Source organism: Phaenicophaeus curvirostris, chromosome 1, assembly GCF_032191515.1.
Source record: "Phaenicophaeus curvirostris isolate KB17595 chromosome 1, BPBGC_Pcur_1.0, whole genome shotgun sequence".
Classification (NCBI taxonomy): domain Eukaryota; kingdom Metazoa; phylum Chordata; class Aves; order Cuculiformes; family Cuculidae; genus Phaenicophaeus; species Phaenicophaeus curvirostris.
In genome coordinates, this window is record NC_091392.1 from 60,291,274 (window position 1) to 60,310,752 (window position 19,479).

A 19,479-nucleotide genomic window follows, 5' to 3' on the forward strand; every position below is an offset into this window, starting at 1 on the left:
CTCTACAGAAAACACAACTTCTTTAAAGTGATTTAAAGAAACACCCATAGCACATAAAACAAGCATAGACTGGTAGTTTGACCATATAAATATCCACTACTGTTTAATCAATGTGCCACTAAGAAAGAGAAGGAAGAATACCTTGGCCACGTCAAAGCGTATCTGCCATCACTCAGAGAAGATGCGACAGATGGATGATAGCAAGATAATTTTTATGAACAGCTCCAATACACAGCAGTGGAAGGATGCAAGGGAGGTTATACAGAAACACTGGCAGCACTGTTTGCAATGAGCATATTCTAGCATACAGCAAGTCTCTGATGGTCTGCTGGCCTAGGGTTAGCTACATACTACTTTTTTCCACTGTGTAAAAAGTCCTGGTGACGCACAGTTTTAAAAAGTACAAAAGTCAATTGTGTTGAAGGCAGAGAAATCCACACTGAGAGTGGCAGGAAAGGGCTGTCAGAAGGATCAGAGGAATGAAGAGCCAATGCCGTGAGAGAGCACTCCCTAACTTTGTTTTACTAAGGCTAGGAAAAGCCATAGCCATTCTCTATGAATACATGGCATATGTAAACAAACATAAGAAAGCCATTAGTAGTACCTTAAGTAACTGTTTAAGAGCTCTCTCTGTTAAGCCGTTTAAAGGAAAAGAGGTACAAAAGTGTTTACTTGAGAGGTTTCTGCCATTACTGAGATTCTAAGACAGGCTGTTAACACAAGGTAAGACCAGAAAGAAGAAATTGAGTGTGACCAGCCTATGAAAGGGGTTGCAGGCTAGCAAATATGATGCCTAATAACTTGCAGTCAAAAATGGACAATCGGTCTTTTGAAGGCAACTGTTTGAGTCGTTATCTACTACTCTTTGCAACTCAAGAAAAGAGTCATGCAGAAAAACAGACTACAATCAGAAATATCTTTTAAGTCTCTTAGGTGGGGAGGGCTCCATACGTGAACCATTCCAAAAACCCAATACAACTAAGTTACTCTTTTCTTGAGACCCTTACCAGTTTTACTTTAGAAGCCAGGCTCTCTGGTAGTTTTGCTCGTAGCTGATTTGTTTCCTTGAAAGTAGCTGGAAATCCACTAAGGAAGGCCAAGTCTTGCATTAATACTAGACCTGGAACTTCTTTGTCTGTAGTCTAAAATACAAGAAAGGGGGTATAAAGACTTTTTGAAACTTACAGTAATTCACATTTAGCTGTAAATCCTTCATCAGGCGACAGATCTATTAGTGTTTGTTTTGTCACTTAACCCAAACTTAAAAATTGAAAAAAGCATTATTTTGAAAGCTTTCATGTCTTACTGCATGTGAGTTATGGAAAAACAATAGTACAGAAACATTTTCTCAAAACGTACAAGAGGTTTAACATATACAAAAGCTAATTAAAAATACATACCAAATAACCCCTCCATACTATCTGTTTGCTGTTGTCTCTTAACATTCCAGAATGGGCAGCTTCAACTAGAATACATAAAATGCATTGCAAATCAAAAACTGAAAGTCACTTCTTCTGTATTTTGTAGTAGCTAACAAATACTTCTGCAAATTTAAAATATATGGATATTTAATGGTGTGAAGAGTTGTCTTTATAACTGGTAAATAATTCATAGTAGTAAAATAAAGACCAGAGGTTGGGTTCATGGGTGGCAGAGGTCAGGCATTGCATATTAAACAAAAAAAGAAGGCCACACCTGCTCTAAGATCCTACTTATGCATGCTGAGCACATGGAAATTTTGTTTCAAGGTACACAATCCTTTGAGCAAAGGCAGAACTTATTGCACAACACTCAAACTAGAACTCACAGCAATTAGAAGAGGATTTCTAAAACTAATCTTCCTCTGCCTGAACCTCAGTGTTCTGAGATTATCAGTGCAACATAGATATTCAGATATCAAGCCTGTTTTGCAACAGTCTTTTAAAGCATGGAGATCTAATCATCTGTAATCAGTTGTCTGGGAGGTAAGCAAACAGTATAATTAATGTCATCATTTAGAGAAAGAGACGGAGGGCAAGAGAAGCTGAATGACTTGCTGAAGTCAAACAGAAAATTAGTAGCAGTCAATATTGGAGAGGAAAAAAATTAATTCACAGCAGCTTTCTAAAAAGCTTCCTCTAGAAAACTGGCTGGAATTTGATAAATAGTTTCTTACCATCCTTAGGACTATCAAAAACAATTACTGTCACGTTGGTAGAAGGATTTTTTGGTTTTGCTACAAAGAACATATTGTTAGCAGCTTGTAAAGCAGGATGAATGGAGAGCAAGTCTTTCAGTGTGACGTTGGAAGGCAGCGCAGGATCCAGAACAAGCATTGGCACTTTGATGCAGTGTGTCAGCAAACACTCCAGTTGCTTCTCACTACAGCAAAATACCAAAAGTATATTTAACAATAGTAGAATGTTTAAGGCAAAAAATATCAACATTAAATGCAACAAGACGTGTTTTTGTAAAATCTGATCAATTACTTCTAACATCTGCTGGGACTGGGAGAAATTACTAAGAGCATACTTATTTGCTGCCCAAGGTGATTATCTGACTGTTACAGTTCAGTTCATTCCCATAACTGTCTTTTTCAAAAGTTTCCAAGATTTCAAAGTCTGCCCACACAGGAACTCTTACAAAGATCTCCAAGTAGCAGCACAACCGCGCTAAATGAAGAATGGGACAGAGCCAGCCCTGCAACTTCCTGGCAGCAGAGGCACAAGAGGTTTGGACCCTCCACAGACAACTATTTGCAGTGTCATGTACACAAATGGCAGGTGAAAGCAACGCTGAAAAAATCTTATGCTTTTGAATTATAAAACTCCAGGTATACAGGTACTGAAAATCCACTCAGAACAGGAACTATGCTGAACTAGTGACAAGGATATGCTTTCTGAAACCATCACGCTATAAGAAGCTTGTTCATACATGTCACAATAACATTACTTTTATTCAACATATATATATGTATATTACCATGCTATCAACTTTTCCTAAGTGACATAGAAGGGAAGCATGCATAGGCTATAGAAAAACCAAACAATCTCCCTAACCAGAATCTGATTTCAGTTAACAATGAGTAGGATATCATTTATTCCAATTTATGCCCCAAACCACAAAAACTCACCTCTTCTTTGTTGGTTCTGTTGTATTCTTTCCAAGGATTTCCCTATTACAAAATTAAAATAACTACATTAAATAACACTGAGTTGACAGCAAGGACTTCAATGTAATTTCAGATTGTTAATTGAGTCAGGAACACATTGTGAAAGCAGTGATAACCCAGTTATAAAACTGCCAAGGCCTCAACATTGGCATTGCCAAGACAAACACAGGCTCACACACATGCCCCCCACTCTTTACCCTCATGCAGTGTAGGTGAAAAATTCTTGGTTGTGCTGACAGCTGTGGAATTGTTTTTGCTAATAGGATTTTCAGGCTTTAGTATTAGATTACTTCACAAAACTGATGTTGATATGAAGAACACTATGAAGAAACCAGGATGGAGTGACCTAAAACCAAGCTGACTTGATTGTTTTGCCTAACATACATATTATGCATTTGCCATGTGCTCACAGAAGCTAATGAAAATTAATGTAAGTTAGTGCAGGGCTGATACTAATTAATAATCATATTAATATCAGAGGGTACCCTTCAATGCACACCAACAGAAAGAGAACCACCATCCATGAAGCTACTCTCTCCCACTGAAGAATAAAGCAGAAGTACCATGACTAGCTCAATTCAGGAGTATCAACATGTAAGTTGCAGCTTATCAAGTTTTGCTATACGATACAAAATATACACTTATTAGCAAAGATTTATAGTATCCCTGCCTTTGTCTTCTGCAGTTACCTTGATGCCATGAAACAGCACTTTTTGTAACAGTGTTAACTGACTTCAAAGTTTGTGGAAAAAGTTACGTACAAGCGAGAGAATTAGGTGCCCCTGTAGATAATGAATACGGCATGGACATGGGTCTTAATCATAAGCTTGACACCAACTTTCCAAATCAGCATCATGGAAAAAACCTACATGTTTTTTTCCCTTTGAAGAATGGGAATCGCAGCATGAGTGATGACAAAGCTAAACCCACTAATATTAGCTAGATGAACTACTAGGAAAAAATTAATATATATTTGAAAGCTTTTCAGAACAGAGACCATGTGTATGTTTAAGATGTTTAAACTTAATACATTTAAAGTAATACTAACGCTTTCATTGTTTAGGTAGCAAAACATGAATAAATTATTTTCCTCTTTCTCAGTTTCGGTGTTTGGGAGACTACAAATCTAAAAATAATATAAACATATGTTTCTTAAAGAAATTAATTTTAAGAAATGAAAGTTCTTAAAGAAGCATACGCTTAAGATTTTATTAAGCCCCCTATAAAAAGAAAAACTGGAGGGAGTGAGGAGGAAGAATGAGATGAAGAGCAGTTATACATTTGAGATACAGTTTTTAATTATTATTATTATTATTTACAAACTAAGTACAGAAATCGATACAAAATTACAGACAAAAAGCACAGTTTTCTGCATAGCATTTTACAAAATCAAGACAGAACAGCCTTAGTTACCTTAAATTACTATGCTTTGTATCTTAAACAGTATTCTGATTTGACAGTACTTCACAGCTCAATGTAGAACCAAAACAAGGTTTTGAGAATAATCGGATGAAAAGGGGAAAAATGTGCTTTGAATTTTCATGTTGAGTAACAGGGGAGAAAAACAAAGACAGCTAGTACTACATTAGATTGCTGCTGTTGGCTAAAGGGGAAAAATACAGATTACCTCATTATTTTCTGTTCCTCCTCCATCTGTTCTCTGACCTGTTGCAGTTCTTTGATCAGTTCAACATCTGTGCCGTTCACCCAGGTGTACACCACATCAATCGGCATGGGTAAACAAAGCCTACATAATTCAAATGAAAGCTACATAAGCTGTTTAATATTACATTACAAGAGTTTGTGGCATCCTACAATAGCAGTTTCTGTCCAAACAGAAATACTTGGTGTCAGGACTACAAACACGACAGCAAAAGCTTCTCTTTAGCTATATACATACACTCTTAATTGTACACAAGCGTTCAACAAAACAGCACAGACATAAAACCAAAAAGGACATAAAGTGGCTGTACCAGTTCAGTAAGTAAATGAAATCTGAACTTTATGCTCTACATTTCACCGACATTAGCCTATAACCCTTTAAACCCATATAAATCAGTACGAGCATCCAGGCACACCCCCTTCACAAACTACATGAGAAAGGATAGCACAAAGTATAAAGAATTAAACCATACTTGCTATTATTTAATTGTACAGAGCCAATAAAGTCTCAGAAGGACCAGGTCTCTATCATAGGAATGACACTTAAATATTCATAACAGGGCATGTCATAAAGCAAGAACTTAAGTACATGAATCAAGACTCTGAAGAAAGCACTCAAATTCTTTACTGACACAATTTAATATCCTGGAGCTGTTTCTGAACAGTTATAGATTTCAAGGCACAACTAAGGCAAAAGAGAAGAAAGGGCGTTGGCATCTTTTTTCTATTTGTTTATGACAATCTCCCCTAAAAGGCCCACAGCTTTGTTTCAGCAAGTACTCTAGGCTGCTGCCACAGGTGAACCTTTCAGCCCAGTTGGAATGCCCTAACAATTATCTTCAAAAGTTCCAGAGTCAAGCTATTTGATACCTTCCTAAACTGTAGGTGGTTAAGCAAACACTGAGCATTTCTCTAATGCCAAGATTCATGGAGTCACGCAATGAAGTTTCCATAGGAAGGTTTTCCCTCTTCATCCACTGCCTCCTTCAAAACAAATTCAATTAGAGACAGAGATTACAGGCATCTCCTCCACTTCCCTTTGACATGCAGGCAACCTCCACTCAGCTTCAATTTCTACTGGCTGCAATTCAATAACTGAAGTACAAAATTTAGTAAAAGGGCAGCCAGTAGCTGTTCACAGCACAATACACAAACATTTTGTACACAATCCATCAGTGTTCCTAACTGAGCTAGGACACTTAGGATAACAGTGGGGCATTCTGAGACAGTCTGAATATCTAAGCAGCAGCACAGCCTTCCCCAGTAGCACCACCCAGAAAGTCTCTCTCACCTCTGGCATGCAACACTGCAGGAGGCTACTCTCTCAACTGGCAAAATAAGTCAGATTACCGAATACAACTACTGTCCTGATCAGTTATTTCACTACTTTCTCAGGAGATGATTCTGGATCATTAACAGGTGGGACTCAAGGCACGTTTTGAACTAAAACATCCCTCTACATAAGTACCATTTCCTCCAATGGAAAGGTCTTCTGGCTCTTCTACATTTGCTGTTGTGGGCAGTTAAATTACTGGACTGACAATCTCTTGATTGCTACAGCAAGGTCAGAGCATTATAGGTGGAAGCACCTGACTCAACCCAGCTGACTTAAAAACATGCCCAACCGTCAGCCTTCTGAGCAAAGTGCAGAGTTTATTTACCCAGGCTTCATAGAAGAACATAAAATGTCAAAAATGTCTCAACTGCAACTCTTTCTAAGGTATGAGGCAATTTTGATTCCTGTGAAGCCTCTCCCCAATTTATTGTTTGCTAGAACTGTGTTTCTATGCAACAGCACATCTAACTATACAATTTGCTGCACTTAATTTTTAACATTAAAATGATGTCACATACAGCCAAACACTAATAAACTACACAGAAGAAAGGCATTTTTGGTCAGATGCAGATATGTCAGCTCTGAACTTACCCTGGCATGGTAAGCTTATTCTTCATTACCAAGCCAAGACAATCTGCCTAAATGGGAATTATGTAACACCTTTCTACGTAAAAGAATCCATTTTCCCACATGCTACAGCAAACATGGACTTTGGAAACCTCCTTGGAGACTTGCAGATAATCAGTAAGTTGAGGCTTGTTTTGGATACCCCTTTACATTTTCCTGTTTAAAAAATATACCCATTTTTTACTTGCAAACCTAATAACATGAATAGAATCCTGCTTGAAGACAAAGCCAGAGCCACCAGCTCTCCCAGATAGGAGATGAGACATACTGCCTCTTCTACATACCTGCCAGGAAGCATTTTCCATACTGGTAACATTTGTTTACATATGAGAGCCATGCTTATACCAGAGATTGCAGCTGGAAGACAAAGCCTCAGCAGCCTCTGGATCTCTCCCAAGCTACCATATGGTGATCTTCAGCCTTGCTGAGCCTCTTTCTAGATAAGCGTAAGTCTATTACACCCTTAAGCTCCCCAGTGTAAACCTTGCAGCACTCCTGCCTGTTACATTACTGTAATTACCCACCAATGGCAACTGAGCTGTTCCATTGCTGTTCACACTCCAGCACCTCTTGGCTGCCTAATTTGTGCGTATTTTCCTCTACTCAGCCTCACTCGGCACAACCACCGATGGTTCTCACTTGCTGTACCATACTGATGTATATACAGTCCGTACATTTTAAAAACTAAGGATTGCTCCCTCACATTCTGTTTCCATAAATATTTTTGAGTTTTAAGTATGATTTGGCCATGTCCTGGAACAGCAAAACTATACTTCAGCATTTGCCACAATGCAGAATTTGCTGGTGGAGACTATTAAAACAGAGCTCTTGTTCAAGACTCTCACGCGTGCAACTCCATTAGTTTGTTTCCTTCTCCTCCTTTTATTTTCCTACCAAAACTAAGTCTTCAAAAAACAAGTTTGGATGAGGTGGCTTGGGAAAAAGCCCTGGCATTTCTACTCCAGCTCTCAAGCTCCATCAGAGCCAGGGTAATATAAGTACGAAGTTCAGCACCTGGTGCGACTGCTTGGCATGTGGCACAGCTGGGATACCAAAGGACATGCAACAGGAGGAAAAAGGAAACTGAAGCAATTGCTAAACTTCAGGACAAAATAAAAAGTCTTCCTTGGTCTAGCAGAGAAGAGCATTCAATAAGTACAATTAATTATGCCAGCAACCTCACTGGTTTTGTGTCACTCGGAAAGAAGAGCTTTTTGAGTTCATAATCATAAGGAGCTTGACCACCTACACAAATTTGTATACTTTTTACACTAAGAAAGACTATAAAAGTGTGTAGGATTTACTGACACCATGCAGCATTCTTTTGCAGAGTTAGCTCACACCAGCTAAAATGTGACAAACCGACCTGATGATTAAAGGAGGCCTACAGGAAAGCTGGGGAGTGCAGTGACAGGACAAACAGTAACGATTTTAAGATGAAAGAGGAGAAATTTAGATTAGATATTAGGAAGAAACTTTTTATTGCGAGGGTGGTGAGGCACTGGAACAGGTTGTCCAGAGAAGTCACAGATGCCCCACTGCTGCAGGTGTACAAGGCCAGGTTAGATGGGGCTTTGAGGAACCTGATCTAGTGAAAGGTGTCCCTGCCCACGGCATGGGGGGTTGGATCTGGATGATCTTTAAGGTCCCTTCCAACACAAACCATCCTGTGATATCTACTGTCCCATGATTCAACAAACCTCAAGGCAGATTAAGCATCTGTTTTCAGGGCTTTTTTTTTTTTTTCTTTCCAGTTGAGTGTATCAACACTTAGAGTCAGATGGTATCGCCTTAGTAGCTGCTTCCACCTACTAATTCACAGTCCACTGACTTCCTGAGCAACAGACCCCATGACTATTCACACATAAATGATGAAACCACAAGAAGTCATGCAGCAGTTAATACAACTGAAGCAAATGACCCATATGACTTGGTTTCCAACTTGTTGTGAGTGACTTTTCCCAAGCACTCAAGTTTAAAAGGCTTCTTACTAGCTTTGTGACTTCTCTGCTAAATAATGTCTCTCATGAAATGTGACAGAAAACGTAAGTAAATGAAAAATAACTTTTCAAAACACTGAAAGTTGGAATTCTAAGCATACAGGAACAGTACTTATTTTCCGTATTAAGATAGGAAAAATACATGTCTTGTCCTCCCTTTATTATTAATATTGCTACTATTTTGATTTTTCATTAGAGACTGGATGAATTAAATGCATTTAAAATGTAAATCGCTGTATGACCAGAGCTTCCAAATATCTTCCAAGCTGGGATATTAAGCACTAACTCACAATTTTAAACCCACTAAGTTAAAAATTTGCTGCAGATTTAGAGCCCATACAATATTGTCCTACTCAACAGTATGTTACTTCATCTAGAATATTTGATTTAAATATTTGCAAATTCATTGAAGCAGTAAAATGTGCAATATTGTCAACTGCAAGTAAAGCTCACCGATTCTGAAATGATTTGCCAGCAACATTGTCTCTGTATGAATCAAACATAACATGATACTGGTCTCTACTCCACTCCAAGACAACCTGCAAAGGAATAAAAAAAACAAAAAACACGAAATGTCAACACTTTCTAAAGTTAGACACTTAAAATTTCTCCTTTTGAAATGTTTAATGACAATTCAATTATATTCAAACTGATCTATGCAATAAGGCACAACTGACCAGACCTTAATCCAAACTAAGTTATTACACAGAATGAGCAATCAGATGCACATCTTAAGAGCACATTTGATTTAAATTAACTTTGGTTTTCCTCTGCAAGAAATGATTTCATGTTTTATGGACACACTTTTTAAGCTACTATTCATTTCAGCTACCTCTCCCCCCGTCTCTTAGCCTTTAAAAATTCAGGAATATTTCCCCAAAACTGAGACATAAACCAAATCTATTTCAATAGAAGCAGGAAACTCCTACCCCTCTAGATAATTTTGCTCATTTTCCTTTTTGTTCTCATACAGGACATATATAAGTACACACACCTCCAAAATACAGGCTCTGCAAACTGACCTGGACACAAACTCAAAACACAATAATAATCTTTCCCAATACAGGTGATGTCTTACAGTGCAGCCAGACTAACCCAATAGCAAAGTATTTCCTCAGGCTGTGGCCCCTCTTCCATCTCCCTGCATTTCTACCATCCTCCTTTAGCTTGACACAAGTTCAACCCTGTAGTGAGCCACATCACAGAGCTAAAACAACAGAAATATGAACCTTCAAAAACCAGAGCATTTGATCATACTCTAACTTGGATGTTGGAGCAAATGAGAAACTCTGGGAATACGCAACTGAAGGCAGAGTTGTCTTCCTTACTTTCATCCAGCCATCAAAGTTACTTAGCTAAAACATCAAACTGTGCCCTAATTAAATGTCCTCTACCAGTTGTCTCCATTCCTTGGCATTTTCATAAATTAGCTAGATGGGAAACCAGTCACAGACTGGTTTTTACTTTTGGAAAGCTACAACTTAACATTATGTTTCCATTCTTAGATGTACATACATACACACAAAACAAAGGCACTTAGTCATGCTTCCATTACTAACAAAGCAGCTGATGTGATGGTTCTAACCAGAAAAAAAAAAAAATCAGACTTTTCAACACTAAAAAAGCTTAATATGCTTTGATATAGCAAAAAGACCCAAAAGAAATCCCACAAAACCAACTAAGTAACGAGATAAAAGTAATAAAAAACATTAAGGTTTTACTCCAAAATAAACTTGCTATGATATATCTTACAGTTAAAGTCCAACCTTATAAACTACATTGGTATCTTGTGCTGCTTTACAGATGAAGGCCTAGTGGCTTATTTTACCTCGATAAGTACATATTTGTATGCACTGGAGAGGAAAAAAAAATACCAGGTAAGGATAATACTTAGTTTACACCATTCTTTCTAGATTTAAATTCTACTATTTCTTATTCCTTGTGTTAGGGAAACTATGAAACATACCATTTCTCTAAGACAGCATTCGAAACCAAAACGTAGAGACTATCTCTCTCCCTTTTAAGAAGATACACATCTCTACAAAGCAAATAACACTAAAGCAAAACAAAGCCTTCTAGAGGGAACCCCCACCATGTGGCTGGATGACAAGCACACACAATATTCCTGCAAAGCTGTAAACAGTCTCATTGTAATCAAGATCACACACCCACAAGTTCATTCCCCTTATACAAAGGACATATGATTTCCCAGGTAAGCATAAAGTCTCCTCCCTTAAACACCAAAGTCAGGAAGTGTCTTCAAAAGACACAATTACATTTTTTCATAAGTAAGTCATTACAATCTTCTGCCAAATACACATCGTTTAATACAGCACACACTGAAAGATATCGACACAGAAACGTTTGCTATGAATAATGACTAATCGACACACACTGATCTGCTTCTAGAAGAAACATATATGTATATGAGTAAGAATGGAATTTATTATATGAATAATATGGCCCTCCAGAAAAAAACGTTAACGATTCAAGCATTTGCTTTTTGTCTTGGTGCAGCTATAACAAAAAAGACTCAGAATAGTTCTCTTCAAAAACACATTTAGGAAAGAAGTTAAGTTCTTCCCACCTTATACTTTTTTTTTTTCCTGCAACTGTTTCCTCCTGACGCATTATTTACATTGCTGTAATGCCTGCAGGGTGCTTTGTTTCAACTTCACATACTGATATTATAAAACCACTGAGATAACAAATTAAAAAATGGGAGATGTACCCTCTGTTAAGAGATACTGTATCAGACAGGTAATAGCAGTGGCTCTGGCATGTTCCAGCGATAAAACATTTCACAAAGCCAAGTGATGTATGGAAAAGCAGCCAAGAAGGGTTCAGAATTAAACCATCCTAAAACTGATGGTTCATCTTATGATTAGGTTACAGCCTTGACTTAGACCTGGCTACTCTGTACATTTGTGCAGAAAAGCACCTGACACACATTTAATGCACTGTTATTTCATTGAGCTCAAGTTTTTTTCTTGAAATCAAGCTAATTTTCACCTTGAGGCTGTGAGGACATCATTACCAACCTCAAATTATTTGTCCCAGCCATTCACTTTTATGCCAGCAATAATACTGATATTAGCATGAATCTACAGAAGCAGATCTAATTTTGCTTACTAGGACATAAAAGCTGGCTCCAAGGGTGGAGGAAAAGCAGAACTGCAAATGCCACTCAGACACTAAACTCTGATAAGCATTGCTTTTTATTGCTTGACAGTTGCCCACAGACTTAAAACTGGTTGACCTGATAATTACTAGAAAGATTCCTGGTTTCATTTTTATAACAGTCTAATATATTTTTATTAATTTCTGCCTTGCAGACTCTGCATTAAAGACGTATGTTCCATTCCCACTAAAGGTGTCAGAAGATGTCTACTACTGCTCACAAGCCTACTCACTTGTGAATTCTTAAGCTACCAAAACCATGCCACCTTAAATCATAAAAGAGCAAAACGCATGCAAACTTCTCTTACCATGCTCATTTACCACCATTGGGAAAAAAAAAATAAAGCTTTTCCTGTATTTCAGTAAGGTCACTCCACAAACGATTGGGGGGTTGATGGTGTTTTGTCTTGTTTGGGTTCTTTAAACATTTCTCATAACTCTCCTTTTTTCTTAAAGTTTTAAAGTTCAGTCCCACATGAATCTATCAGTTCTTTGCTCACTGTATGAACAGGATCTAAGTTTTCCAAATAGCTCTAAAAGGGATGGAAGTGGCAAACTAAGATATGGTAGAAAAATAATTCCAAGCAGCAATTCTGGATGACTCTCAGTGAAATCAGCCATAACCTGGACAACTATTTAAGTGTTTTAAAAAAACCTTCAAAGTTCAAGGGAATCCTAGCGCTGGGTTTACATCCCCATTTTGAAGAAGGGCAAAAAATATACAAGTTTCACAGCACTAAGACATACACTCCTATCCAAATTGATAACCACATAAAAACAGACACCTCAGAGTACTAAAAAATTAGTTCACTGATGGCTTTCAAGTGTTTCAGGAACTTGAAAACTCTGTAAGACAGCAGGATTGAAATACTTTATGCAAACATGGCCAGATACAGAAAAAAGAAGTTCTGATTGCACTGTGCTCCAGAGTTTCAGATATTAATCTTTATGGCTCTACATTATTCTTTCTATGTGTCAGGGGCTATCAGAATAAAACAGGGAAGAAAAAAAAAAAAAGAACCAGAAAAAGGAAAGGAAAAAATATAACATTTTAGGAATGAGGAAATTCCAGTCTGTTTGCGTTTAACGCTTCCATAAATACTTTAATTCCTTGAACACTTCCTATGTTCTCAAACACCACACTGAAGCAGGATTGGTTTTTGCCCCTCCAGATTCTTTCACTGGTGACTTCCAAACAAACCGATCAGAAACGAAGGTTTAAAACATACATCTGTCTAAAGCCGTTTCTTCAAGAAGCAGAAGTCAGGGCGCATCCCCTGCAAAATCCCAGGCCAGCGGAGTCCCAGGAGGGAGCGGTGCCACACAGCCTGGGCTGAGGGGCTGGCAGCGTGGAGAGGCTACGCTTAACTCCTTAAACTCCAGAAAAAAAATAAAATTACAAACTGCACGAGACAAGGGAAAGACCAGCTCTGGTGGAGCGTGCAGGTTTTCCCTCAGCTCCTCCTCCTCCTCAGCCCGGGGGGTCACCAAGGTGCTGGAGCAACCCCCTGGGAGGCACCGAGCGCCACACGGGAAGGGGCCGGCGCCGTACTGACCTCCCCGAACTGCAGCGCGGAGACGACCACGAGGACGAGCCCGCCGAGGCAGAGGCAGGGCCCGTAGCGGTGCGAGAGGCAGGTGTAGGTCTGGCGCTGCAGCAGCTTGAGCAGCATCGCCCCGCGGCGGGGCCCGGCCGCCCCGCGCCCGCCCGGGCGGCTCCCGCGCTCCGCCCCGCCCCGCCCGCTTCCGGCAGCGCCGCCGCGCCCCCTGCCGGCGGGCGGGCTAAGCGCAGGGAGCCGGGCGGGGAGGGAGCTGGGAGCGCGGCCAGGGCCAGCCCCGTCCAGCCTGGCCGGGAGCGCCTCCAGGGATGGGGCAGCCGCGGCTTCCCTGGGCAACCTGCGCCAGTGCACTCTCAGAGTGAAGGAATTCACGGAATCACTAGGTTGGAAAAGACCTCCAGGATCATCGATTCCAACCATTCCTATCAGCCACTAAACCATGCCCCTCAGCACCTCATCCACCCGCCTTTTAAACAGCTCCAGGGATGGCGACTCAACCACCTCCCTGGGCAGCCTCTGCCAGTGCCCAATGACCCTTTCTGTGAAAAATTGTTTTCTGATGTCCAGCCTGAACCTCCCCTGGCGGAGCTTGAGGCCATTCCCCCTTGTCCTGTCCCCTGACATTTTGGAGAAGAGCTCAGCTCCCTCCTCTGTAAAACCTCCTTTCAGGTACTTGTAGGGAGCAATAAGGTCTCCCCTCACCCTTCTTTTCTCAAGGCTAAACAACCCCAGTTCCTCAGCCGCTCCTCGTAAGACATTACCCGCTCCTCCTATCCATTTAATGGGAATGGTTGGACTCGGTGATCCAGTGGGTCTTTTCCAACCTAGTGATTCTATGATTCTATGATTCTAAGACTTGTTCTCCAGCCCCTTCACCAGCTTCGTTGCTCTTCTCTGGACACACTCCAGAGCCTCAACATCCTTCTTGTGGTGGGGGGCCCAGAACTGAACACAGTATTCGAAGTGCAGTCTCCTTATGTCTAGTCCTTAATCTCTCCTTATGTCTAGTCTAAATCTGCCCCTCACCAGTTTATACCCATTGCCCCTCATCCTGTCGCTACAAGCCTTCGTGAACAGTCCCTCCTCAGCTTTCTTGTAGCCCCCTTCAGGCACTGGAAGATGACTAGAAGGTCTCCTCAGATCTTTCTCTTCTCCAAGCTGAACAACCCCAACTCTCTCAGAATCAATGACCGGGGTTAGAAGGGACAGGTCTCAGCCTCTGCCGTCCCCTGCTCTTTTGGGGTATTCCTCTGCCTTTTCAAATGGCCCAACGCCAGAAGGCAGTAAGGGGTCAAACTGCAGGATTCTTTACTTCTTTGACCTTGAGTGCCCAAGGCTTCGACCTGTAACACTAGACTCAAGTTGCACCAAGGGAAGTTTAGATTGGATATTAGAAAAATCGTCTGTACCGAGAGACCCCTGAAGCATTGAAAGAGTTTGCCCAAGGAAGTGGTGGAGCCTCCTTCCCTGGAGGTGTTCAAAAAGGGTGTAGATGTAGCACTTTGGGACATGGTTTAGTAGACACAGTGGAGTTGGGCTGAGAGTTGGACTGATTGATCTTAGAGGTCTTTTTCAACATTAATGGCCATGATAATGGTGCGGACCTGCCAGAGGTGGCAGATTGTCCCTGAAATCTCTTGATAAATCATCCAGATAAAGAAATCTGGATCCAGAACTGTGTTTGCAGCAGGTGAACCATCAAATGTGCCACACCCTATGCATCTGCAGTGCTTGGCTGACAATGCTCCCCCAGACCTATGAAAACCAAGAACAAAAAATTACAAGTTCCATTTCGTTGTCATGATCATACTCGTGACTTTTCCCTCATTACCTGTAGAATAAAATTTAAATGTTCTGGTGTATAATGTCCTAGGTGATCTTCTTGGTATTACTTACCCGCAAGACAATTTTTGTGTGCATGTAAACACCACTCCAGCTGTGTCCAGCAGATCTGCACAGTCCTGTCGTGATTCCTGATATGCTGCAAAGAAAATTTGCTTTCCCTATCTAAGAAGGACTGGAAGGACTCTTGGTTATTGTAAGGATACAGTAGAGCTGCATGCTGAGATTTCATTAAAGCACTTCCATGCATGTGAAGTGCGGGGGTAGGTTCATGAACAGGAAACCACTAAGCCAGAAGAAAGTTATTCATGGAGTTCTTGAAGAACGGTTCTTGAGGCAAAAAACATGATAACAAGAAAGTAATTACAGTTCACTAGCTGACAGCAGAGTCTGCAAGTCCTTAATCTGCATCAGTTTGATTTCTGCCACGGAGTTCAGCTGTCCACATAGGACATTGCTGGTATCACCACTGTCAAAAGTTTTATCAGGCAGGAGCACGTCTGGTTACCAAAGCAAAATAAAGTGGCGTCATAGGCCCTCATGAGGCCAAGGATGGTAGCACCTCCATCTGTTATTCCTTTATCCCTGCATTGAAAGCTTGTCTTCCACATATTTCTTACAAGTGGCTGCAGTAACTTTTCTGAGTAACAATCATCACCTACATGTTCTTAGTTTTACACGTGTAAAGAAACAATGCCTGACCATTTCCAGAAATTTGCCCTAGTATATTTACATATTTGTGCTGTGAGAGGACTGCACCTGATGGTACTTCTTTAAGAAGTGTCCAAGAGCGTATGGCTCTTTGACACAGCTCTCCCAGTCCACTGAGACCTACTCCTATTTACCTTTTTTGGTGTCGCAATGTTTTTCCTTTCTTCATGGGCTCTGGAACAGGATGGCAAATTCACTAGGGGCTACCTTCAGAGTCTCAAGAGTCCAACACACACTGCTATGTTCCGCCTTCCTATGTGTTATCAGCATGATTATACTTATTTGACCCTTTATGATAACAAAGCCCTCCAGTTTTGGTATGCAAAAACCTCTAGCTAAGCTTTAATCACAGCCAATACTTTCTCCTAACATGTGCAATCTTATTCCTTCATACGTTCTCAGCAATGTGCCAAAGTACTACCCTGGAGGAATATAATCTTTACTTGTTTTCTAGTACTTCCCTCACCTGCACCTCATGTTCAGGCACTGCACTATTATTATTATTGAGCTATTACTACTGAATGGGAACATTTCTTTATCGCTGCCCACAGCACCATGGCTGCAGTACTAACGATGGCCTGGTAGTCCTAATCCACCTACTGAGGTTTCCATTGAGAACTGAGGTATAGCATTTATGCAGATTATGAAAACAAAAACATTAGTTCTGGTCAACAATACAGCATAAATGCAGATGTGGACTAAAATGTGCTGAAGATACAAAGATGAGAAATCTTGCCCAGGTGGCCAAGAAGGCCAATGGCATCTTGGCTTTTATCAGAAACGGCGTGACCAGCAGGTCCAGGGAGGTTATTCTCCTTCTGTACTCGGCTCTGATGAGACTGCTCCTCGAATACTGTGTTCAGTTCTGGGCCCCTCACCACAAGAAGGATGTTGAGGCTCTGGAGCGAGTCCAGAGAAGAGCAACAAAGCTGGTGAAAGGGCTGGAGAACAGGCCTCATGAGGAACGGCTGAGAGAGCTGGGGTTGTTTAGCCTGGAGAAGAGGAGGCTGAGGGGAGACCTCATTGCTCTCTACAACTACCTGAAAGGAGGTTGTGGAGAGGAGGGTGCTGGCCTCTTCTCCCAAGTGGCAGGGGACAGGACAAGAGGGAATGGCCTCAAGCTCCACCGGGGGAGGTTTAGGCTGGACATTAGGAAAAAGTTCTTCACAGAAAGGGTCATTGGGCACTGGAACAGGCTACTCAGGGAGGTGGTTGGGTCCCCTTCCCTGGAGGTGTTTAAGGCACGGGTGGACGAGGTGCTAAGGGGCATGGTTTAGTGTTTGATAGGAATGGTTGGACTCAATGATCTGGTGGGTCTCTTCCAACCTGGTTATTCTATGATTCTATGATTCTATATAACACCAAAGTAAATCAGAAACTCAGCCAGGGAAAATTAAATGACTTCAAAACCTGGACTAATAATCAGAGCAAAGTGTGGGATGATACATTGATAGAGACTAATAAATACTTCCATATAAGACCAATGTGATAAAGCCATTAAAATTCACATGATCTTTACATAATTTTATAAGTTATCAGCCAAAGTACTCCACTAGATATATAGATGTAAAAAGCTACTATACAAATCACAATGGGACTATATCTGTCCTTGCTTATAGAATACTCATGTTTAAGGAATATATATTTAAACTGAAACAGATGCCCAAAACGGAAGAACCAGATCCTGCCTTCTGAGAAGACACTAAAAGATTTTGGCTTGTTCATATCAGAGGGATGAGGATCAGAAATTTATTTAAAACCAAAACAAAGAACAAAACCAAAACAACAAAAAAACCCAACTAAACAAACAAAAAAGGGAGAGACAAACAGGTTTTGGAACATATTTGAAATAGGAATAGCAGAAACACCTGTCAAGCCTCGAGAGACAGCTTAGCCAGCTTGTGACAGGAGATGGGGCTCTATACTCAAAATTTTCCCCTATATTCCCATTTTGCCATGGGTTTATACACTGTTGCCATCTTCAGTCCAACAAATACTTAATTATTCCATGCGACACAGAAAGGATAAATGAAAACAAAGCCACCCTCAACTTGCTAATTAACTACAGGTTGTAGGGGACACATAGATGCAGATTCAAATCCTTTTTGAGCTAATCTGAATCCAAGTTGCTTGGGTCCTTTTACGTCTGTCACTAGAAATTCTTTCCAAGTTAAAAACCAGAAACCATATTAGGAGCCTTGCATCACTTTGTAGCTAGCTTTGTGAGCATGATTCAGGCCAAATTCTTCTTTCATATTTTATCTAATACATTACTTAGGCCACTGTCTGGGTAAGTATCTAGCTCTTTTATCCAAGAATGATATATTTAACTTTTTTCATTTTTCCCCAGCCACTGTACAAGCAGATGAACCCAGATATTCTGCTTGGAGCAAATAATTCCACTAGATGATAGGACATCTAAAAACTAGATGCTGCCATTGGGATCAAACGTGTACTTAAGGGCCTTGCCAAATCACTATCCACATAAACCACTGGGCTCTTGGAATAATCTACTTAATTCTACTTGTATTAGCTTTAAGATGTACATAGCAGCACTTAAAGCAAAGGCGTGCCTTCTGCTGAATATGAAGTAATCTAAATAAGAATTCAAATAATTGTAAACACACTTGATCATGATTTTCCACAAATTGCCTCCACAGACATTTTCTGTCTCTCAAATCTCAGAAAGCTCTCTGAATTTGAGATATTTTTCTTACTACGGTTAGAACATTTTTCAAAGAGGGGGTATAAACTACTTTAAAAAGTAAAGTAATAACTACTTCCTTTAAACAGAGCTGGAGATATCCTGTAATGTTCAAAGCCTTGAGGACAGCAGGAGTTCCTGCTGCTTTTCTTTGTGTGTACCCTGTGAAAACAGCAATCACCCACACTGTTCCTTCCTTAGAAAAGATGAACTATTGTAGAATACTCTTTCCAAATCTTTTGCATGGTAATTTACTAGGAAAGGAGAAGAATAAGAGATAAACATCCAAGCCAATAATGTAATCATCTTTTGTTGAAGCAGAAGAGCAGAAACAATCAACCTAGCATCTCCAGCTTCTCTGTTATATTCTAAATTCCTATTGATTTTAGTGCAATCTAGACACCTTCCTAAAAGCCTGTTGCATAATTACTCTTGTGCATCTGGTCCAAACGGTCTCTTTTCAGTAACATTTAAGAAAAAAAAGTTATGAAAACAGTTTTGTTAGTATAAATATAATCCAGAAATCCTCCTAATTTGTATTTGGATGTCAGCACCTACCATTGAAAGTTCATCTCTATATTATGCAAAAATGGCATGTGCAATTTTCCAGGATATCTTTGTCCTGTTTAGCAGAAGATGAATAATAGTGAAGGTTTGCCAGTGAGGACTTCAGGGCAGGTTGCATGACCTTATGGTAAGAAGCACAT

General features: G+C 40.2%; 1 protein-coding gene across 3 annotated transcripts in view; it reads right to left on the reverse strand.

The window, feature by feature from the left end:
* GNPTAB (N-acetylglucosamine-1-phosphate transferase subunits alpha and beta) overlaps nucleotides 1–13,664 on the reverse strand; it is a 43,340-nt gene extending 29,676 nt beyond the window's left edge. For all 3 annotated transcript variants that reach the window (XR_011337625.1, XM_069859317.1, XM_069859325.1), the window contains exons 1-7: nucleotides 13,513–13,664; nucleotides 9,230–9,315; nucleotides 4,779–4,898; nucleotides 3,113–3,154; nucleotides 2,156–2,361; nucleotides 1,401–1,465; nucleotides 1,008–1,142 (exon numbers count right to left, since the gene is read on the reverse strand). Coding sequence is in view for 2 of the 3 variants with exons in the window: in XM_069859317.1 (XP_069715418.1) it covers nucleotides 1,008–1,142; nucleotides 1,401–1,465; nucleotides 2,156–2,361; nucleotides 3,113–3,154; nucleotides 4,779–4,898; nucleotides 9,230–9,315; nucleotides 13,513–13,629 (771 nt within the window). In the remaining variant the exon portion in view is untranslated. The remainder of the gene's footprint in view (nucleotides 1–1,007; nucleotides 1,143–1,400; nucleotides 1,466–2,155; nucleotides 2,362–3,112; nucleotides 3,155–4,778; nucleotides 4,899–9,229; nucleotides 9,316–13,512) is intronic.
* Between the last annotated feature and the right edge of the window lie 5,815 nt (nucleotides 13,665–19,479).